The 18,783-nt window shown below is 55.4% G+C and overlaps 2 protein-coding genes and 1 long non-coding RNA gene across 4 annotated transcripts; 1 reads left to right on the top strand and 2 right to left on the bottom strand.

The window, feature by feature from the left end:
• The first annotated feature begins 335 nt into the window (after positions 1 to 335).
• LOC143159102 (transmembrane protein 121-like) lies at positions 336 to 3,765 on the top strand. 2 transcript variants are annotated; one of them, XM_076335580.1, is made up of 3 exons: positions 336 to 367; positions 865 to 987; positions 2,213 to 3,765. In XM_076335580.1, the coding sequence occupies exons 2-3, from the start codon at positions 953 to 955 to the stop codon at positions 3,150 to 3,152; spliced, it is 975 nt and encodes a 324-aa protein (XP_076191695.1). In that variant the 5' UTR covers positions 336 to 367; positions 865 to 952; the 3' UTR covers positions 3,153 to 3,765. The 2 variants fall into 2 exon arrangements, with proteins under 2 accessions (XP_076191695.1, XP_076191696.1); XM_076335581.1 differs by lacking the exon at positions 865 to 987.
• A 1,685-nt stretch (positions 3,766 to 5,450) lies between these two features.
• Positions 5,451 to 16,182, bottom strand: RRP36 (ribosomal RNA processing 36). Its single transcript, XM_076334854.1, has 7 exons — positions 15,933 to 16,182; positions 10,443 to 10,581; positions 8,271 to 8,337; positions 7,306 to 7,410; positions 7,109 to 7,183; positions 6,896 to 7,013; positions 5,451 to 6,656 (listed from the first exon to the last, which is right to left on the bottom strand). The coding sequence occupies exons 1-7, from the start codon at positions 16,135 to 16,137 to the stop codon at positions 6,517 to 6,519; spliced, it is 849 nt and encodes a 282-aa protein (XP_076190969.1). The 5' UTR covers positions 16,138 to 16,182; the 3' UTR covers positions 5,451 to 6,516.
• Positions 16,183 to 17,949: 1,767 nt separating this feature from the next.
• On the bottom strand, positions 17,950 to 18,500 carry LOC143159101 (uncharacterized). Its single transcript, XR_012995108.1, has 3 exons — positions 18,421 to 18,500; positions 18,133 to 18,238; positions 17,950 to 17,987 (listed from the first exon to the last, which is right to left on the bottom strand). It is a non-coding gene; the product is annotated as an uncharacterized LOC143159101 (long non-coding RNA).
• Between the last annotated feature and the right edge of the window lie 283 nt (positions 18,501 to 18,783).

Raw genomic sequence — 18,783 nt, 5'->3', positions numbered from 1 at the left:
CTGGGGGGTGCAGGGGAGCAGAGCAGCGGGGCGGGGTCAGGAGGAGGCCGTGGGGCAGAAGGTTGGCTGGAAGCGGGGGGGGTGCCCGGGCGGAGGAACAAGGGGCGGCAGCGGCCCCGGCGTTGCCGGGGAGAGGCGGGCAGATGGGAGCAAGAGGGGGGGCGGGCGGTGCCCGGTGCTCCGGTGAGGCGGGGGCCGCCGCAGTCCCCGCCCGCCGGGAGGGGCCAAGCGCCGCCGCAGCGCCGCCGCCGGGGCGCGCCGGGCGATGCCGCGCCGGGCCCGGGGCCGCCGCCGGGGCGCCGCCGCCTCCGCCGCCGCCGCCGCCGCCGCCGCCGCCCTGCCCCGGCGCCCCGGGGAGCCGCCCGAGGTAAGAGCGGCCCGGCCGGGGGGCCGGCGGGCTGCGGGCCGCCTCCTCGGGTCGGGCCCCCACGTCCGGCTGGCAGGGCCTGCCCCCTTCTCCCCTCCCGACGCCCCGGGCCCCGGCCAGGCCCGGCCGGTGCAGGCTGGCTGCGGGTTGCCGTCCCTCGGCGGGCAGGGGGCTTGGGACAGGCAGGGCCGGGGGCGTCCGTGTGCCCAGGCACCCCAAGGGGACGCAGCCCGCGGTGGGTTGCGCTTTGCCGTGGCGGGCGGCAGCGTGTGGGGTGGCCCTGCTCTGACGCCAGGGCGGGCGTGGGGACCGCCAGGGCCTGCTCATCAGGTGGGGCAGCCTGCTGAGCTGGGGCCTGGGCTGTCGCCGGCTCCTCCAAAGGCTTGACGAGGCTGTGGGGTGAAATGCGGGAGAGGCCCCAGCTGTTCAGCGCACTCCAGATGTGCCACATCCACCAGTTCCCCTGTGCCCGCCAGCCTCTCATCTCTCCCCCTTAGAGGCACCTGTATCTGGCAGGCTTAGGCTTCACTGCCTCCTTCAACGTGCCAGGATGCTTCTGGGCCCGGGGATGCACGACTGCGCAGGATGCCTGCTCCCTCCACCAAAAAGCAGGAGTTCAGGTAGCTTGTGCCCAGGGCCCTGTGCCGTTGGTGTCAGCACCAGGAGCATCGGTGTGCGGGGGTGACCATTAACTGTGCGGCCTCCATCCCGCTCCCAAGCGCTTGCTCCATGGTCAAGTGCCACCCACACACTGCCCACCAGGTGACCAGGATGGTGTCCCAGGGCCCCTGCATGGCCCAGGTGTGGCTGAGCCAGCTCTGCGTGGGCAGCCATTGTGCAGCACTGTGCCACACAGTCAGCAGGCCAGCTTCATCCTCCATTTCAGCCGGGGGGCTGGCTCCCCTCCAGAGCAGCTGCCAAGCCATGCCCGGCAAGGCCCCAGCTCCATCCTCCCTCCATCTCTGGCAGCAGCTGCCCACAGCTGTGCTTGGCCAGGGGGAGGGAGCCTGACAGCCCCGGTGCCGTCCAAGGCAGGCAGGGTGCTTTTGGGGACTGTGCTTTGCTCTGCCCCAGCCTGGGAAAGCTGAGCATCCAGCTGAAATTGAGGGCCTGTTGCAGAGCTCCTTGTGTCCTGGAACTGTGGGCTGGTGCTGCTTTTCCTTGCTTTCAGTTTATCGTGCTGGGGAAGGGTGGGCATGGGCAAACAGCTGTAGGCAGAGCTCTTGGGGAGCGTGAGGCTGAAGGAAACTGAAGATGCTGGGCTGATTTCTTCCCTCCCACCTCACAGGACAGCCAGACTAAAAATAATCCTTTGCCTCATGCTGTGCATGAAAATAAAGGAGACTAAAAAGAGAACGGTCCTGGATCATAGCAGTTAAGGACCTGCTTTGGTTAAAAGCATAGATATAGTCTTATGTGTCTTGGGGGGGAGAATATAACCAGTGCCACTGGCTGGGAAATCCCATGGAAAATAAGGCATGTACCCTTCACAGTGGCAGAGACTAACCAGCATGATGGTGGTGCTACTGGAAGAGGCGGTAGCATCCCGAGTGCTTGAAGGCTGTCCAGCCTGCCCCACCATATCCCCATGTGCAGCCTAGGAGCTGGGTTTCAGCCAGCATGTTCCACCAGGATGGCCTAGCCAGGAGTCTCAGGAGCACTTCGTCTGGAAGTCTGCGAGTTTGGAACAAACCAGGCACATAGGATGGGAGAAGAGTCTATGACCCCCCCTTCCTTCTTTCAGGCATCCACAGTTGGGGGGGGGGGGGGGGCAGAAGGGGGCCCAAGGGTGGGGATGGGGAATCCCAGCAACTCCCTGACAGCCCTGCCTGTTCTTCCATGCAGGATGGTTCCCCCACCACCTGTCAGCAAGCCCCATGTGTGCCTCTCCACTGTGCTCATCATGACCAGCCTTGTCCTCATGGATGCCTACCTGGTGGAGCAGAGCCAGGGCTCCAGGAAGCTGGGCATCTGTGTCATGGTGGCAGTGGGTGATGTGTGCTTCCTGCTGGTGCTCCGCTATGTGGCCATCTGGGTTGGGGCTGAGGTGAAGACAGCTAAGCGGGGCTATGCCATGATCCTCTGGTTCCTGTATGTCTTTGTTCTGGAGATCAAAGTCTACTTTGTATACCAGAACTATAAAGCTGACCGGAAAAGCCTGGATCTCATAGCCCGCAAAGCACTGACCTTGCTGCTCTCCATCTGCATCCCAGCCCTCTATGTGTTGTTGGTGGCCACGGAGCACATGGAGTATGTCAGAACATTCAAGAAGAAAGAAGATCTCCGCAACCGCCTCTTCTGGGTCATTGTGGACATGCTGGACGTGCTGGACATCCAGGCCAACCTGTGGGAGCCCCAGAAGAAGGGGCTGCCGCTCTGGGCTGAGGGCATCATGTTCTTCTACTGCTACATCTTGCTCTTGGTCCTCCCTTGTGTGTCCCTCTGTGAGATCAGCATGCAAGGGATCGGCATCATGCCGCACCGGATGATGCTATACCCCATGCTGAGCATGCTCACTGTCAACATCACCACCATCTTCATCCGAGGCAGCAACATGGTCTTCTTCAGGGACGCCCGGGTCTCCAGCATCTTCATGGGCAAGAACATGCTGGCCATTGGGCTGAAGGTCTGTACGTTTGTGCAGTACCAGCGGCACCAGCACCACGCGCCCCTGGGGCCGGACCTGGCCCTGCAGCACAGCACCCAGGCCCAGCCCTCCCCAGGGCTGCACAAGTCCCAGGACCAGCCTGCCTGTCCTGAGGAGCTGGCCCAGGACAACACGTGACAAGCCAGCAGGAGCCACAGCCTGGGCACTGCCACACCTGGCCATACCTGCAAACCCGAGGCAGGCTGCCGAGCTCCCCGCCTGGACAGAGGGCAACGACCCTGCTCCCTCCTTCCCTGGGCGAAGCTGCTCCGGTCCCCGAGGGTCGCATGGTGAGGGCCTCCCATAGCAGCCTCCATCAGGCCGCAGAGCGGTTTGGGACCTCAGCACCCCACCGAGTGAGACAAGCAGCAGAGCGGAGGAGGAGGCCAGGTTTGCCTGCCACACGCCGTGTCTGGTTGGGGCCAGGCAGCCCCACCTTGCGCCGGGCTCCCCCCATCAGTGCTCCCCACGCAGCACTGCCCTCTGGCCAGCCAGGGCTCAGGCCAGGGGCCTGCATGGGGACACTTGGGTCACCCGCTCCACTGTTGTGGTTGGACCTGGCTCCAGCTCAGTGCTTGGCAGCAGCCTGCTCCCTGCTGTGTGAGCCAGGTTCCCCATGCTGGAGAAGCGAGGCCTGGGCCTCCCCCTGCCTGTCACTCCTCTCAGCCAGCTGCAGGCCCAGGGGGGCCCAGAGGGGATGACTGTCCTTTTTCGTATCTCCCTCTTTGCAATAAAAGACCTGAGCCCTGCAGCCTCCTCATGTCTGTGTCCCTGCCAGCAGGCAGGTCCCCCCAGCTCCCGTGGGTGCCTGTCCCTCATGTGCCTGGATGTCCAGCTATGGCTGCAGAGCATGTCTGGGGTGGGGGGCTTGCTCAGTGACCAGCCAGGCCTGGGGAGAGCATCCCAGGTACCTGGGTCCGAAGCCATTTCTCCTGGCCAGCAGTTGGGAGAGGAGGGGCAGGTCCTTGTGAGAGTCTGGTGGGCTCTGAGGGTGTCGCTGGGGGGGAATGTGTGGAAGCTTTGTCAGCCACCACTGCCTGTGCAACCAGCTGCAGTTACATCAACTAGTGCCAGCCATGCCCAATGGCTGCCCTCCCCAGGGACACTCATAGCAAGTCCCCACGCTCCACCTGGCGGGACACCAGAGCAGGCCTGGTAGAGACACACTGCTGGGACAGCACTAGAAACAGAAGGAAAATAACCCAACTGACTCCTTGAGCCTGGGAGGCCACAGGGAAGAGCAGCTCCCCTGACAGTAGAAAGCTCTCTGGAGATGTTGGAAGCATCTCCTCCTGTTGGAGCTGGTGTTGCCATGCTGCCACCCACCTTAACGCCCAGTGCCACCACAACACTGGCTGAGCTGGGCAGTGCCCCAGGGCTTCCCCTGCTGCACGGTACTGGCCCCAGGAGCTGGCAGGGAGAGACACTGCAGTAGACTTGCTCCTCACCACTAATGTCCTGAGCAGAAGCAGGTGACATCCCAGCAAGGATGTTCTCCTTGCAGGCAGGCACACAGGCCTCAGCAGGAAGGAGCCATTTGGCTCCAGAGGGGCAGGAGGGCAAAGCAGGACCACTTTGGTGGTGCACCAGGTTTGTTTCCTGCTGGGAACAAACAGTAGCTGAGGATAGGGACACATGGACTCAGGAATGCTGCTCCCACATGGCCCCTCAGCAAGGCCCCGGCAGCAGTGACCAGCGGTGAACCACCTCCAGCCTGTCCAGGCCCCAGTCTTCTTCCCTTCTTGCATTAAAGTACAGGTAAAGGTTTGTTCAGCTTTGGATTAAAAATTGAGAGCATAAAAGAGCAGACCCATGCCACAAAGGAGTCAGGATAGCCTTGGGCTTTGGTGTTGCCACACTGCTCCCAAGGTAACTCTCCTCTAAAGGCACAAGGATGTGGCAGGCTCTGCATCCCACATCACGAGGCAAGAGGAGGAAGCAGCAGCAGCCAGGCACGGTGCAAAGCAATAAGCCACACGCAGGTTAAAGGCAGCTGAGGATTTCCATGTGGTCTCTAGCCAAGCTGGCACATCCCACTTCTACTGCCTTCCCCCAGTTAACACTAAAACTTGTCACTAGAGCAGATCTCGCGTCACCTACAGGAACTGCAGATGCTTCAGCAACATCCTGAGGTGGGCATGATGGAGTTACTCATCATTCCATTTCTTGCCCACTGCAAGGCCTTTCCCCCAGGCCCCACACACCAACTGCCCACCTGCACGTGGCACGGCTGTGCCCAGGGAGCACTCTGCCCTGCAGAGCTGAGGCACTCTCCCAGCACACGCTCTGACCTGTCAGACAGATCATCTGTCCGCATCACCTTGTCAGCACAGCCACAGGGGCAATCAGGAGTGAGGAGAAACTCTAAGAGAGCTGGTGGTCAAACGTAATGTTGGAGAGAGGCACTTTTGACTGTAATAGCACCAACACTGGGAATAAAGGAAAATGGAGGTATTTTACGTCATACAGAATCAGTTTCCTAGAAGGACCAATAGCCCTGTAGAGACCACCTTGAGAAGCCAAGAGAGGCAGCCCTGCTGCAGAGATCCCGGGCAGCAGTACCTGAGCACAGTCAGCAGCGTGCCCCGGCTGCAAGGAAGGCCAGCCACACCAGGGGCTGCATCACCAGGGTGCAGGTGTGATCCTCTCCCCTTTACTCAGCACTTGTGAGACTACATCCAGATACTGCATCCAGGCTGGGCCCCCAGAAGATAGATGTTGATCCTCTGGGCTGACTCCAGTTGAGGATGTGAAAGTTGTCAGAGGCTGGAGCACTGCAAGGAAAGGCTGAGGGAATAAGGTTTATTCACCCTCAGGAAAAGGCGGCTTTGGGGAGACCTAACAGCACCCCTTTCCCACCCACTCCCCAGACCTATAACGAGGCTACTGAGAAGACGGAGCCAGGCACTTCACTGAGAACAAGACAATGATTATTGACTAAAACCAGGCAGGTTTCCTGGAGGAGGAAAAAAAAAAAGTTTCATCTTGAGAACTTGAAGCAGTGGAGCAGAGGCCAAGAGAGGTGGTGGCATCCGTCCTTGGACATTCCCAGACCCAACTGAAGAAGCCCTGGGCAACCTGGTCTGAAGTCAGTGCTAGCCCTGCTCTGAACAGGTGTTGTACCAGAGCCCTCCCCACCTGAGGTCCTTTCCCATCAGTTGGTGTCTGATAAGACCTGGAGTAGAGCCAGCAAGGCAGGGCAGGGCTCATGCTCTCCTAGCTAGAGGAAGAGATGAGCAGGTGCGAGGACAGAGACAGCTGTCAACACCATGTGCATCTGCGTAACAAGACTTGTCACCACCCAGGTATGGTGTTAACCACAAGTGAAGAGGACATTTCAGCTACAAAAAGCGCTATTTCCTTCAGTTCAGCCTCTGCTCTGCTGCCTAACAGCATCACTGTACAGTGAAAGGCAGATACTGGGAAGAGGGATGGCCGTCTTCCAGGCCTGGCCAGGGCAGGGTGAATCCCAGTGCCAGACAACAGCATGTCTGTCCAGCAGTCACGAGTTCTTCTGTGAGGGCAGACGGCGCTTGTCTTTGATGGCATTCCTCTTCCTCTTCTTGTTCAGGAAGCTCTCCAGCTTTCCACTCCTCTTCAGCTCTGCATACTTCTCAGCTAGCTCCAATTTCCGCTTCTCGGCTGTAGAGGAGAGGGGAGCAAGGTTTTAAACTGAAGCCTAAACATCATCTCTACAGACCAGCCCCTTCTCACCTCTCCCTCCCTGGCTCCAAGCCTGGCTTGTCCCTTGAATACCAGCGCTAGAACAATCCCTCCACAGCTCTGTGGAATATTATGGACAACTCTCTTCCAGTGCTTGGAGTCCTGTCAGCAGTACTCCCTCTAGGTCTTCCTGCAGCATATTCACACCGAGTACTTACACTTCTTCAGGAAGAAAGGTTTCTTTCCCTGCTTGGCCAATTGCCTCTGTTGTCTCTTCAAAGACAGCTCCCTCTCCCTCAATTTCTGCTGTTTTTTCTGTGCCTGTTCTTGCTGTGTCTGTACAGAGAGGATGGCCTGTGTCAGCAAGTGTCTAGGCATCCTCTCTTCCAGTGCACTGCCTCACAGGAGAGGAGATGCTGCACTGAACTTACCATGCGGTTCAGGAGCTGCTGGAGTTTCTCCTTCTGCTCCACGTTCCGGCATTTTTTCAGCTGCTTCTGAATCATCTGAAGGAGAGAGTAGGAAGCTACATGACTACCTGCCTGCCACCTCCACTGTGATAGGCCTTTGCGGAAGCTGCCCCTGCCAAGCAAGGTTCTTCTGACCAAGGACAAGCACACAGCATCACCTCCTTCTCCCGCTTCTTGATGCTGTCCAGGAAGCTGTACGTCTTCATAAATATTTCAGGCTTATACTCCCCAGACAGGTCATCAAATCGAGGGTCTCTGTGGACCTGAAGGCAGGGAAGGCAAAGGTAAGAGCTGTGGCCAGGACTACCCCAGACTACTGCCTGCTTACTCTCCTTCCATGGATCAGACCTTGCCTTTTTTTTTTTTTAACTAGCAATGTTTTCAATGGTGGGTGTGTAATATCTGCCGCTGGCAAAGACCGAGCCCAATAATCAAGGTGGCAGTGCCTCACAAAGTCATTATGCCTGCATCCAGTCTACCAAGCAACAGGCACTTCCATATGCAAGTCTACCACCCAGGAGAAGCCAATTCAAGGAAGAACAGCATGAGTGCTGCCTCCAAACACCTGCAACTCCCAGACCAAGAGCTGGCTGAACATGTGTTGTCAAGGTGATGGATGTGGGAATTCAAACCCATCTAGATTTTCACAGATTACCTGGGTCAGGTCATACAAAGAGAGAGAGACAAAAAGAGGTCTCTAACTGTGGAAATTAACATATTAAGATGATCCAGCAATGATAAGTCAAAGTTATATTCAGATTAGAAACTAGACAGACATTTGAACTTCCAATGTGACTAGTAGTGAGCAATGACCATAGCTTGCAGTGCAATTGTCACTGGTGGCAGCCATTACATCTTCTAGAAACACTTAGGTCTCAAATGTTCGTTACTCCTCAAGTTATGCATTATACAGGGCAGCAGGTTATACAGAGAGCAGCCGCTCCTGCACCCAGTCTCTTGTTCTCCCCAGAGACACGCTAGCACCACCTGCGCTCACCAGTGGTCCAAGCCCTATCCTCCAGAAACAGCCCGTGTCATCTTCAGCAGCCCCGTTACCATGTCTATGCCCTATTAGCATCACTAAGGGAAGTCAGCTCCTGAACTGGGGAGGGGGAGCACCCACCTTCTTTGTAACAGAGACGACTTGTCGCAGAAAAGGTACAGGCTTCTTGGCAGACATCTCCAATGGCCTGAAAAAGAGAAAAATGTACTTAAGAGGAGCAGAGGACAGAATGAGACCCAGGCTAATGTGTCAGGTTAGCCAGACCCTCAGGAGAATATTACTGCATGGTGCCGAAACGGCAGACTCTCCCACTCAATCCTCACCATGACACCTACAGAGAACAAAGAGGTGACTCGGTCAAGAGCCAGACAAGGCTACTACAATCAAATGATCTATAAATGCGTGGTTAAAACAATCCTACACAAAACTTGATACAGCCCCACTGTATCAAGTGAAAACCCACCACCCGCATCAGTAAATGTGCCGTACTCAATTATTCCTCTCCCCCTGCACGTTTTCATTCATCATGCAACAACCCTCTTCCATTCCTGGCCCACCAACTCATCCACTCTTGACTAATACTTACAGTGAAAGAGGAGACCAAAGCTGGCAATTTCTGCACTGACCTGGTAGTTACAAAGACAGGCCAATTCTGCTGTGGCCATGCTCAGCAAGAAAGCATACCATAACACAAGTAAAGAAAAGGTCAGCCCCCAGGAATAAGGGCCATACAGCTTATGGTACATATCCCAAAAGAGACTTGACAGTGAATCAGGACCATTGAGGACCATGGTGACAACCAATTAAGTGAACAAGTTCTCCTTGCAACACAGGCCTTTAGAGCTTGATGCTTTAGGTGTACGAGGGGGACAGTATAAGGTGGGAGAACGGGATATTACTCTCCCCATATTACTTGGATGCTGTGTCCTGCGATTTGTCAGTACATCAGGTAAGTTACTAGAAACATGAAAAGAACTATGAACCACCCGCTGAGAGTACCCACAATGCGGGCATTATACCACATTCAGCAACACAATAACACCAGGGCAGGAACATAAACAACCCCGCAGGTGTAAGTAAGTTTTCCAAATCTCACTTAGGGCAGCGTTCGGTGTATTTTCACGTCTGCTGATGTGGCTACACCCCTGTACAATGCTCTTGAGTCAGCTTTATACAGCATTGCTAAAGCCAGCTCAGTTCCAGGGGATTTCCCTGAAGTCTTTTTTTTTTTTTTTTTTTTAAGAAGCTCACTTCCATAACAAAAACATGAGAGAAACAACATGTGGAATTTACAGTGATGCATCACTTAAAGGATTAGGGAACTTAAATAAAAACAGAATTATGCAAACTGTGTGGCAGAAATAGAGACACTGTGTGAAGATGTTGCACTACACAAAATCCTCCAGACTCTTGGGTAAAAGGTAAAGCAAGAAACATTATTCTAATCAACTGTTTATGGCAGAAGAAACATGTATTAGGCAGAGATTCAGAAATAGGTTAGGGAATGCCAGTGTAACAGAAGAAACCTGTTCAAATCACTTAGATACGACTCTGAGGACTGAAAACCAGCTAACGACTGCAAATAAAGGGTAATTGTATAACAGTTGTTACCAGTGGGGGCCTGTGGAGGACTGCAAAAAGATCTGATAGTTTTTGCTGTGTTGAATACATTTTATAGTCACCACATCAATAGCACCTACAGAGCATGCAAATAGGAGATGTAAAGACCACTGAGAACAGGAAAAAGTCTGTGATGATAAGTACTGTAGAGGGGAAAAAAGGAAAATCAACACAGACAAGTCACAGATGAGACAACGGCAGAAGGATGAATGAAGTTCCAGAACAGTTGGCTGTCACTGCAACTCCAGCCAGTGGGAGCCAGGCAGAAGATGCTGATAAGCTGGAAGGGGTTTAGAAAATGGCAGGGTAACCATTTCATGGCCCAGAGGACACAAGTAAAGCACTATCATACAGCTTAAAAGAGAAGCATACCATGCCGTGGGTTAAAAGTGCCTTAATACAGAGGGCGTAAAGGAATTGAGTGCCGATTTAACTATTGAGTAACAGGTGGCTGCTGGGGATTTGAACAGGATAGGATATTAAGAGCTCTGAAACAGCAACAGACCACTCCCAAATGAAACACTATAGTGAAAGGCATTATTGTGTAGCACATTAAAGGAGATCTACACCAGCCCCGAGGCAATGGCAACACTGTGAGGAGCTCCCAGCATAACTTCTGGAGTGCAGAGAGCACACATGCACATTTTTCTGATCACAGAAGAACCTCTTTACCCCTTTTTGCCTTGTTGCTGCTTCACCGTAGCTTTGGTAGGCTTTGCAGTTTTCTTCGCACTGGTCACCTGCTTGCACACTTTCGTTCTCCTATCACTCTGCATCCGCAGTAGTTCCTCAAAAGACATGTGAGATTGATCTGAAAGAGAGCACAGGGCACACTTGAACCAAACAGCTTCTCAAGGCGCTTCCCACCCCAAAATTCCATCAAGAGGGATGTCTCAGAGCCTGAGACAGTGACACGAGCACAGTGGTGCCATCCCTATACAACTGCATGGCAGAAAGAAGCCACTCCATCGCTCAGCCTTTGATTTCTCTCTCATTAACCACTGCAGTCTTTAGCACTAGAATAGTCTCCCTCTCTCCCCAATGTCTCTTTGCTTCTCTCTCCACTCAGTAACACACACAAGACCAGTTCAAAGTTTTTACCTGGTAGAAAGAGTGGTACAAGCTCTGCACTGGGCTCTATTTTGGCTGCACTGCAAATTCTGAGGGGTTACCTCTCAGTCCTGACTCTTTCACTTTAACAGACTATTCTTGTCCCATCGCCCTTAAATGGGCATCATCACATCTCTCACACCATGAGACCAGCCAGAAGGTGCAGGAAAACCACGTGGCCTGTTCAGTCTGTCTGTTAAGACTTGGAGTCAGTTTCTCCCCACTGCACATCCATCATAGCTCTGCTCAGTCTGCAACGAAGCAATTCCCACGGCAGAGCCTCCTCAGCACCCCAGAGGCCCGTAAACTACTGAAATCCAGTGTCGCCGAAACCAGGACATCCAGACATTCAACCTGCACCATCTCACTACCAATAGGAATAGCTTATAGCCTGATTCACTGGGGGAAGAACAAAACCCCACAACACCAAAAAGTAGTTTCATATTCTAGCCCTGCCAAGAGCTCCCCACAGCGTTATTTACACCTTGTGTTTCATAAAACATTCCTTCCCTCCTCTGACTGCTGACTAGAAGACCAACACAAACACCATAAGAAACAGCAAAACCTATTCTACCCAAAGTGCCGATGAGTGCACAAGATATTCTTCTGGAATTCTCTGCTGCCATGTTTCTTTAATATCCCTCAGTGACAGTAATCTTTAACACTTCTTATAACCACAATGAAAAAATAGTATCAACAATTCTTTCTGGATTTACACCTGTGTAAAGGCATTCAGGACTAGCCATCAGAAAACATTTAAGGCAACGCTTGGATATGCTCATTCCATTCTCCGGATGATGGTAGGGGCAAGAAGGAACAGAAGGGTTTGCGTTGGCTCCCTTCTGAAGGAGAAAGTCTTGGCTCAACACCTCTGAGCAGCGACAGGCACATGGTCTCTCTAAGCCTTTGCAATACTATGCATTTGGTACAAAATACCCCAACTGTGGCCTAGCAAAAACGATCACATCCTGCCTGTGGTGGGTTGACCCTGGCTGGATGCCAGGTGCCCACTAAGCTGCTCTGTCACTCCCCTCCTCAGCTGGACAGGGGAGAGAAAATATAATGAAAGGCTCACGGGTCAAGATAAGGACAGGGAGAGATCACTCACCAATTACCAGCACAGGCAAAAGACTCAACTTGGGGAAAAATAATTTAATTTATTACCAATCAAATCAGAGTAGGGTAATGAGAAACAAAAACCAAATCTTAAAACACCTTCCCCCCACCCCTCCCTTCTTCCCGGGCTCAACTTCACTCCCGATTTCTCTACCTCCTCCCCTCCCAAGCGGCACAGGGGGATGGGGAATGGGGGTTGTGGTCAGTTTGTCACACGTTGCCTCTGCCGCTGACTCTCTTCCCCTGCTCCAGTGTGGGGTCCCACCCACGGGAGACAGTCCTTCACAAACTTCTCCAACATGGGTCCTTCCCACGGGCCGCAGTTCTTCACGAACTGCTCCAGCATGGGTCGCTTCCACAGGGTGCAGTCCTTCAGGAACAAACTGCTCCAATGTGGGTCCCCTACGGGGTCACAAGTCCTGCCAGCAAACCTGCTCCAGCGTGGACTGCTCTCTCCACAGGGTCACAGGTCCTGCCAGAACCCTGCTCCAGCGCGGGCTCTCCACAGGGGCACATCCACCTGCTTCAGCATGGGATCCTCCACGGGCTGCAGGTGGATATCTGCTCCACCGTCAACCTCCACGGGCTGCAGGGGGACAGCCTGCCTCACCATGGTCTTCACCACGGGCTGCAGGGGAATCTCTGCTCTGGTGCCTGGAACACCTCCTCCCCCTCCTTCTTCATTGACCTTGGTGTCTGCAGGGCTGTTTCTCTCACACATTCTCACTCCTCTCTACCAGCTGCTGTTCTGCAGCAGTCTTTTTCCCCTTCTTAAATATGTTATCACAGAGGTGCCACCACCACTGCTGATAGAGCCCCTGGCCAAGGCTGAGCTAATGGGGCATGGGGGAAGCTTCTGGCATCTTCTCACAGAAGCAACCCCTGTAGACCCCCAATACCAAAACCTTGCCATGCAAACCCAATACACTGTCCCATGACACAAGGTTTCTGCATACGCTGCCCAAATCTGCTGCCAAATTCAGGAAGCAACATGAGGTCAGTCACATTAGCTCAGAGCATGGACTCATCATCCCAGTCACTCTCATCTTGGCAATAACCAAGACTTTCTGCTTCACAATCTACTCACATCATCCAGAAAACGTAATGAGCACATCCAAGCACCGCCTCAGGAAATGTTTTCTTTTTGCTTGTTCTGAACACCCAGGAGCTCTGCTCTGCCAACACTCATTAGTCCTCTGAGGAGGGTTAAGGGAACACCGTATATCCAGTTTGCCGCACAAGGGAAAAAGGAAGTGTGAATACAGCACTATTTCATCACACTGCTTCCCCAAGATACCCTTACCACTTATCGTACTGCAGTTTGATATCCTCTCTTGCTTGGGCTCCCGCAAACACCCTTGCCCCCTGTCTTGTTAGGGATGACAGCACTGTCACCCTTTCTGATCTCCCTCAGCTTCTCCATCTTTCCCTGTGTCACTCTTGTACAATCACTTATTGCCTGCCTGCCCAGAACACGAAGCCACCTTCAGAGCAAAGAACTGTGCCCACATTCAGGTAAGAGCTGAGTGCCAAGCAGCTCAGCAATTTAAAGTAATCACTGTTGGGGTTCACAGGGACTTAAGAAAAACAATAAATTCTATGACTCAGACAAGAATTTGAACCGTGTGCCACCACGCGGTTCAAATGCAGTGCAGATAGCTTTAGACTGCTGCACTATAGGAAAAATCTGTGCTAATTATACAAGTTACTGGGGTACAGAGCAGTTAATCGCTATACAGGGCAATATTTGAGTATCACTGGATACTCAAAGCATCACCAGACAGACAAACGAAAGACTCTGAGCAAAGACAGTCAAAAGGGCAAAGAAAGTATTAAAGAAAAGGAAGAATGATGTGGAAGCTACTCTAACATTTCACAAAGACAGACAAGACACCATCACTTGCACTACAATACTCCATTTAGCTGCAATTCCAAAACAATACTGTTGAAATAACAAAGGCTTACAAGATGTCAATGAAAACGAGATAAAGACACCATATAAAAAGATGCAACATTTAACAAAGGATTAGAAAAGAGATTTGGTATAAATCAGACAAAGCATGAAGGCATGCAGAGCTTCCACTGATAAAATATTTCAGTACTGGTACAGGATACCAGACCAGACTTGACCACCCAAAACCTAATGAGGAAAGTGCTTTCCACACAGTAGTATCAGTCCATGAAATACATCCTACTATCTATTTATAGGGGACTGAATTAGGCACTTGCATTGATAAAAACATCATTTGACATCAGCATAAAAAAAAAGAAGCCTGTTTTGGGGCAGAAGTGAATGGTCCCAGCAGGCCTGGGACCCTGCACTGCTGGGCAGATTTGGCAACTGTGTGTGTGAAAAGGTTGCTGGCTTCCTGCTCCAAAGCGGCTGGTCCTATCCACAGCTTCTGCACAAGGAGAGTTCACGATCCTTAAAATCTGTGCTGATGGGTTCTCCACCAAAATACCTATTAAAAGACAGGATTAGCCTCCTTTCATTGTTTCTTGCTTGCTTTCTTGACACTTTAATTTCCCAAATTTTTTTTCATTCCTTTTTCCCCCTAGAATATAATTTACCTTTTCTTTGCTGTCTCTACAGTCCATTTCATTTTGCTTCCTACCATTTTTCCCTTCCTCTATTATTTTGTGGATTGTTTCCTCTTCTTTCCACCTCTTGCTAAGCTCCTGTTACCTGCTGATAACACGGGCATTTCCTGCTGACGAGCACAGCCACCCCAAATTTCCTCTCCTCCCGCAGACTCCTGTGACACATGGACACCTTATGCCTTTCTCAGCTGAACCTGTTGGGAACTATACAACCCGCTGAGCACACCAAAGAGTGTCCGGGATGCAAAACCAGATGGCCTAAGAAATGGCTTGTATCCACCCAGTCACTCCCCGCTGAGACAAACTTAGTGCTGGACTCTAATATAACTACTTCTGTTCCAGAAATGAGATTATAGAGGGCCCAGACAGATGGTAAAGGCAAAATTGCTGTTCCCATTCACATCCAGCTGTGGGAAGGAAAGAGCGGCCGTCAGTGGTCTTCTCTCTGAGCTTTGCTAAAGCCAAATATTTGAACCATTAAGAGAGGAAAATGAAATGCCTACAGATGGGGGGGGGCACCCCGCCCACCACTGGAATCCCCTTCCTGAAAGCCTGCCTCTAGATGAGATGCACCTCCCCCACAGCCCCACACAAACACAACAAGGGGACTCCTCTCACAAGACAACCAGGAACTTCTCATACCCGCGACACACCGTGCCATGTATTTAACAGTATTTAACACTGAAGTCCATTCCCTCACAATTCTCTTCAAGGGCCTTTGACACATTTCTGTAGGGTTTTCATTCTCAAGGAAACTACATTGCGTATACTGCTGCAGATGAGAACAACCGCCTCAACACACCGAGCCTAAGCACCACCACTGTTGCCACAGCTATACACCACCTGGTTCCTCCCATTCACCTGTCCTGAGGAGGACCTTTCAAGCTACTGCATGTCTAAATGTGCACAGAGCAATCGTCCTTGAGAAGACGTTCCTCTTCCGCACACGAGGAAGGCGACTGGGGAGAAGAGAAAGAGGCCCCTATAAGTTTTTGTTCTACAGACCTCTCAAACAGCTCGAACTGAAACCCTGCTGTTGATCCCGAACTCATCCGCCGAGCAGAGCGGGTGGGGGGAGGAAAGCAGGAGAATGAAGGAGCTGGAACACGGAAAGGCACCGAGCCGTTTGCCAATTCGTCTCCCACCGAACGGGTGGCCGTGACACCCCGACCACGTCGGGGGACGCGCTGCGCTCTGGGTGACGCCAGGAACCGAAGCCGCGCAGGCCGCACCGCCTCCCCCGAGGAGGGGCGGCGAGCCCCGGGCTGGGGACCGCCACCTTTCCCGGAGGGCGCTCCCGCCGCGCAGGGCGGGCCTAAGCGGGGCAGCCCTTACCTCTCCCGCCAGCCCCCACCGCCTCCTCCGCGCCCTCGGCCCCCGGGGCGCTCCCGCTGTCGTCGCTGTCGCCGCCTTCGCCGGACCTCTCGCTCTCCGCCGCCTCCTCCTCATCCTCCGCGGCGGCGGCTCTTCTCCATCCCGCCGCCCGGGCCCGCCAGTCCCGCTGGGGGCGGCCCCCCACGCCCTCCTGACGCGGCTGCATCGCCGCCCGCTCCCAGCGGCAACGCGCGGCACCGGTCCCCCTGCCGGGCGCCCCCGGTCCCCCTGCCGGGCGCCCCCGGCCCCTCCGTCCCTCGGGGCACCGCTCCCGCCGCGGGCCAGCGGCGGACGCGGAAGCAGCGCGGTACGGGCGGAGAGCGCACGCGAAATCGGAAGTGACGCGGTAGAGAGCAGCGGCGCACGCGCAGACAGAGCCAGGCGGGCAGGGGGGGACGGGACGGGGCGTTTATTGGCGCGGGCGGGGCGCGCAGTGCGCGTGCGCGGCGAGGGGGCCCGCCCCCTCCAGCGCGTCGCCCAGGAGACGGGCCAGGGCGGCGTCGTGCGGGCCGGGGGGGAAGGCCTCGGCCTCGGGCCAGGCCGGAGCGGCGGCGGGCGGCGAGAGGCTGTCGGCCAGGGCGCGGAGCTGTGCGGCCAGCAGGCTGAGCTCCCGTCCCGGCGGCGGCGTGGCGGCGGCAGGCGCGGGCGGCGGCGCCGTGGTACGGGGCGCCGGGCCGTGCTGTCGGGCGCGCAGGTAGGCCGCCTCCTCCTCCCTGCAGCGGACGCGGGAGTGAGGGGCGGCCCGGGGGCGCGGCGCCGCTCTGCCCTCCTCCCCGTTTGAGCCCTCACCTGAGGCGGTGGCTGGTGCAGGTGATGGCGTGGCCCCCGCCGTCCCGCCGCGCCGACACGCGGAGCCAGGCCCAGGTCCGGTCCCTGCGCAGGACGCGCAGCACTGCTGTTCCTGCTGCAGCCCCAGCCCCGAGCGCTGCAGGCAAGGGGCTGCGTAAGCCTGCGGCAGGGCACGGCGGCCCCCGTTGCCCGGGCAGAGTGACATGCTGCCTGCGCACCCCGCAGGCTGCCCTGACGGGGCCTGTAGTCAGTCTGCTGCTCTGGCCCCAGCGGGACAGAAGCCAGAGGTGGCGGAGTCAGGTCCATAACAGTCCTGCCCTCTCAAAAAGCTGGGGCTCAAGCGGGCTTGTCCCTCCTCTCTGCACTTTGGCAAAGCAGGGTGCCCAGCTTCCCAAGCTTGGAAGCTACCTGTGACCTTACAGACAGTGTGTGGGGCATGTAACCAGTTCTCTGCTTTGTCCTTTTTGGAGCAGGGAGCCACAGCGGGCAGGACTAAATTCACTTTGTTTCTGTTGTCCTGGACAGCCAGGTTTCAGGTGTAGCCAGACCATGTAGCCAGAGAAAGACATGCGTGTTCCCAGACCTGACACTTACCCACGGCCCTGTGCTGGGCGGCTGCTAGGTCAGCATCCTCAGGGTGCAGGAGGCTGTACCATGACTGACCGATCAGTTCCTCCCTGCGGTAGCCAAGGTGGTAGGTGACGCTGGGGAAGACAAGGGGAGTGGGGACTGAGTGCTTTGCAGGGTCTGCACCGTGTCAGCAAGGAGCAGCTGTTGCATGATGGAGGAGAGAGCAAAACAACGGGGGTACAGAAATGAGTTGCAAACGAGGGAGGGAAGAGGCATGGGAAGTGTCTGGGAGAGTCTCACTGCTCGCGCAGGGTCCAGCCTGTGTCCCGCACACAGGCTTGGTGAAGGGAAATGATCCTTGCTGCCCGAGCTGTACAGCGGGAGCTGCGGTGTGAGCAGGCACCCCTCACCTCTCCGTGACATCAGTAAATGTCATGTCTAGGATGTGCATGCTCTGGAATAGGTCATCCTGGGAACCGGTATCACCGTCTGCAGGCAACTGCACGACTGGCGTGCAGAGGGCCAGGAAGGCCGCGGTGGAGGGGGAGGCTGGCCAGCGCAGGGCCGTGAAGCGCCCGCGCACTGCCACGGCCCGATTCCCCCCGTGCTGCAGCCGGAAGGCCTTGGATGTGCGCATCTCGCTGACAAATGTGACTTCTGCAGGGAAACAAACCATCCAGAGTGGGTCAGGGGCTCCCTCGCTCCTCTCCCAGCAGGGCTGGCCCTGGTTCTCTGACCGCAGCCACGAAGGGCCAGAGCAGGGCGGCAGCATCTGTGAGATGCCAGCCGAGGCCTCCCTTACCCCTGCCGGGCTCCTCGTGGGCGAGGAGGAGCTTCTTGCGCGCGTCCTCGTGTGCTCGCCCATCTAGGATGTCGAAGACCGTGTCCCCCTGGGCAAGCAGCTCCACCTGATAAAGAGGGGTCTGCCGTCGCAGACTGTGCCTGCCCCGGTGGGTCGCGCGCTGGCACCGCAAGTGCACAGCCCGCTGGAGCCACAGGCCAGCATCTGCTGGGGCAGCTGCCGTGCATGCAATAAAGGCACCAGGACAGGTACAGGGACAGTGACAAATGCCCAGTGGGCAGGCCTTACCACGGAGAGGCCCAGGACCTGAGCCACGTTCTCCGAGATGTAGACCAGCTTGCCGTTGGCTGAGAGCACAAGCAGAAACCCCGGCAGCAGGGAGAGCAGCTCTGCGCCGAGGGCCGGTCCCGCAGGAGGAGCTGAGTCTGCAGGGGGAGCACAGGGTGAAGCGCTGTCTTGACGGGGCAGAGCCAAGCTAGCGTGGGGTACAGCAGTACCGTGGGTACCTGGAGGGAACAGCTGAGCCCCCCGCAGCCGGAGGCACACCAGGGCCATGGTGTGGAGGTAGGAGAGCCGCTCCTTCTCCCGCGCAGAGATGGGCAGCAGGGAGCGCAGCGCCTGCAGCTCCACGTTGATCTGATCCCGGCGAGC

This window comes from Aptenodytes patagonicus, chromosome 3, assembly GCF_965638725.1.
Source record: "Aptenodytes patagonicus chromosome 3, bAptPat1.pri.cur, whole genome shotgun sequence".
Lineage (NCBI taxonomy): Eukaryota > Metazoa > Chordata > Aves > Sphenisciformes > Spheniscidae > Aptenodytes > Aptenodytes patagonicus.
The sequence above is the reverse complement of the archived record's forward strand: the minus strand, read 5'-3'. Positions and strand labels throughout refer to the sequence as shown.

What these genes read in the sequence shown, in the direction of transcription:
- RRP36 (XM_076334854.1), bottom strand. Translation starts at nt 16,137, where the DNA reads ATGCAGCCGCGTCAGGAGGGCGTGGGGGGCCGCCCCCAGCGGGACTGG. An exon ending in CAGCAACAAGGCAAAAAGGG is followed by an intron (nt 8,338 to 10,442) that starts GTAAAGAGGTTC and finishes TCTCTTTTTCAG; the next exon opens with GCCATTGGAGATGTCTGCCA. An exon ending in TCGTCTCTGTTACAAAGAAG is followed by an intron (nt 7,411 to 8,270) that starts GTGGGTGCTCCC and finishes CCCTGCCTTCAG; the next exon opens with GTCCACAGAGACCCTCGATT.
- LOC143159102 (XM_076335580.1), top strand. Translation starts at nt 953, where the DNA reads ATGCCTGCTCCCTCCACCAAAAAGCAGGAGTTCAG. An exon ending in ACCAAAAAGCAGGAGTTCAG is followed by an intron (nt 988 to 2,212) that starts GTAGCTTGTGCC and finishes TCTTCCATGCAG; the next exon opens with GATGGTTCCCCCACCACCTG.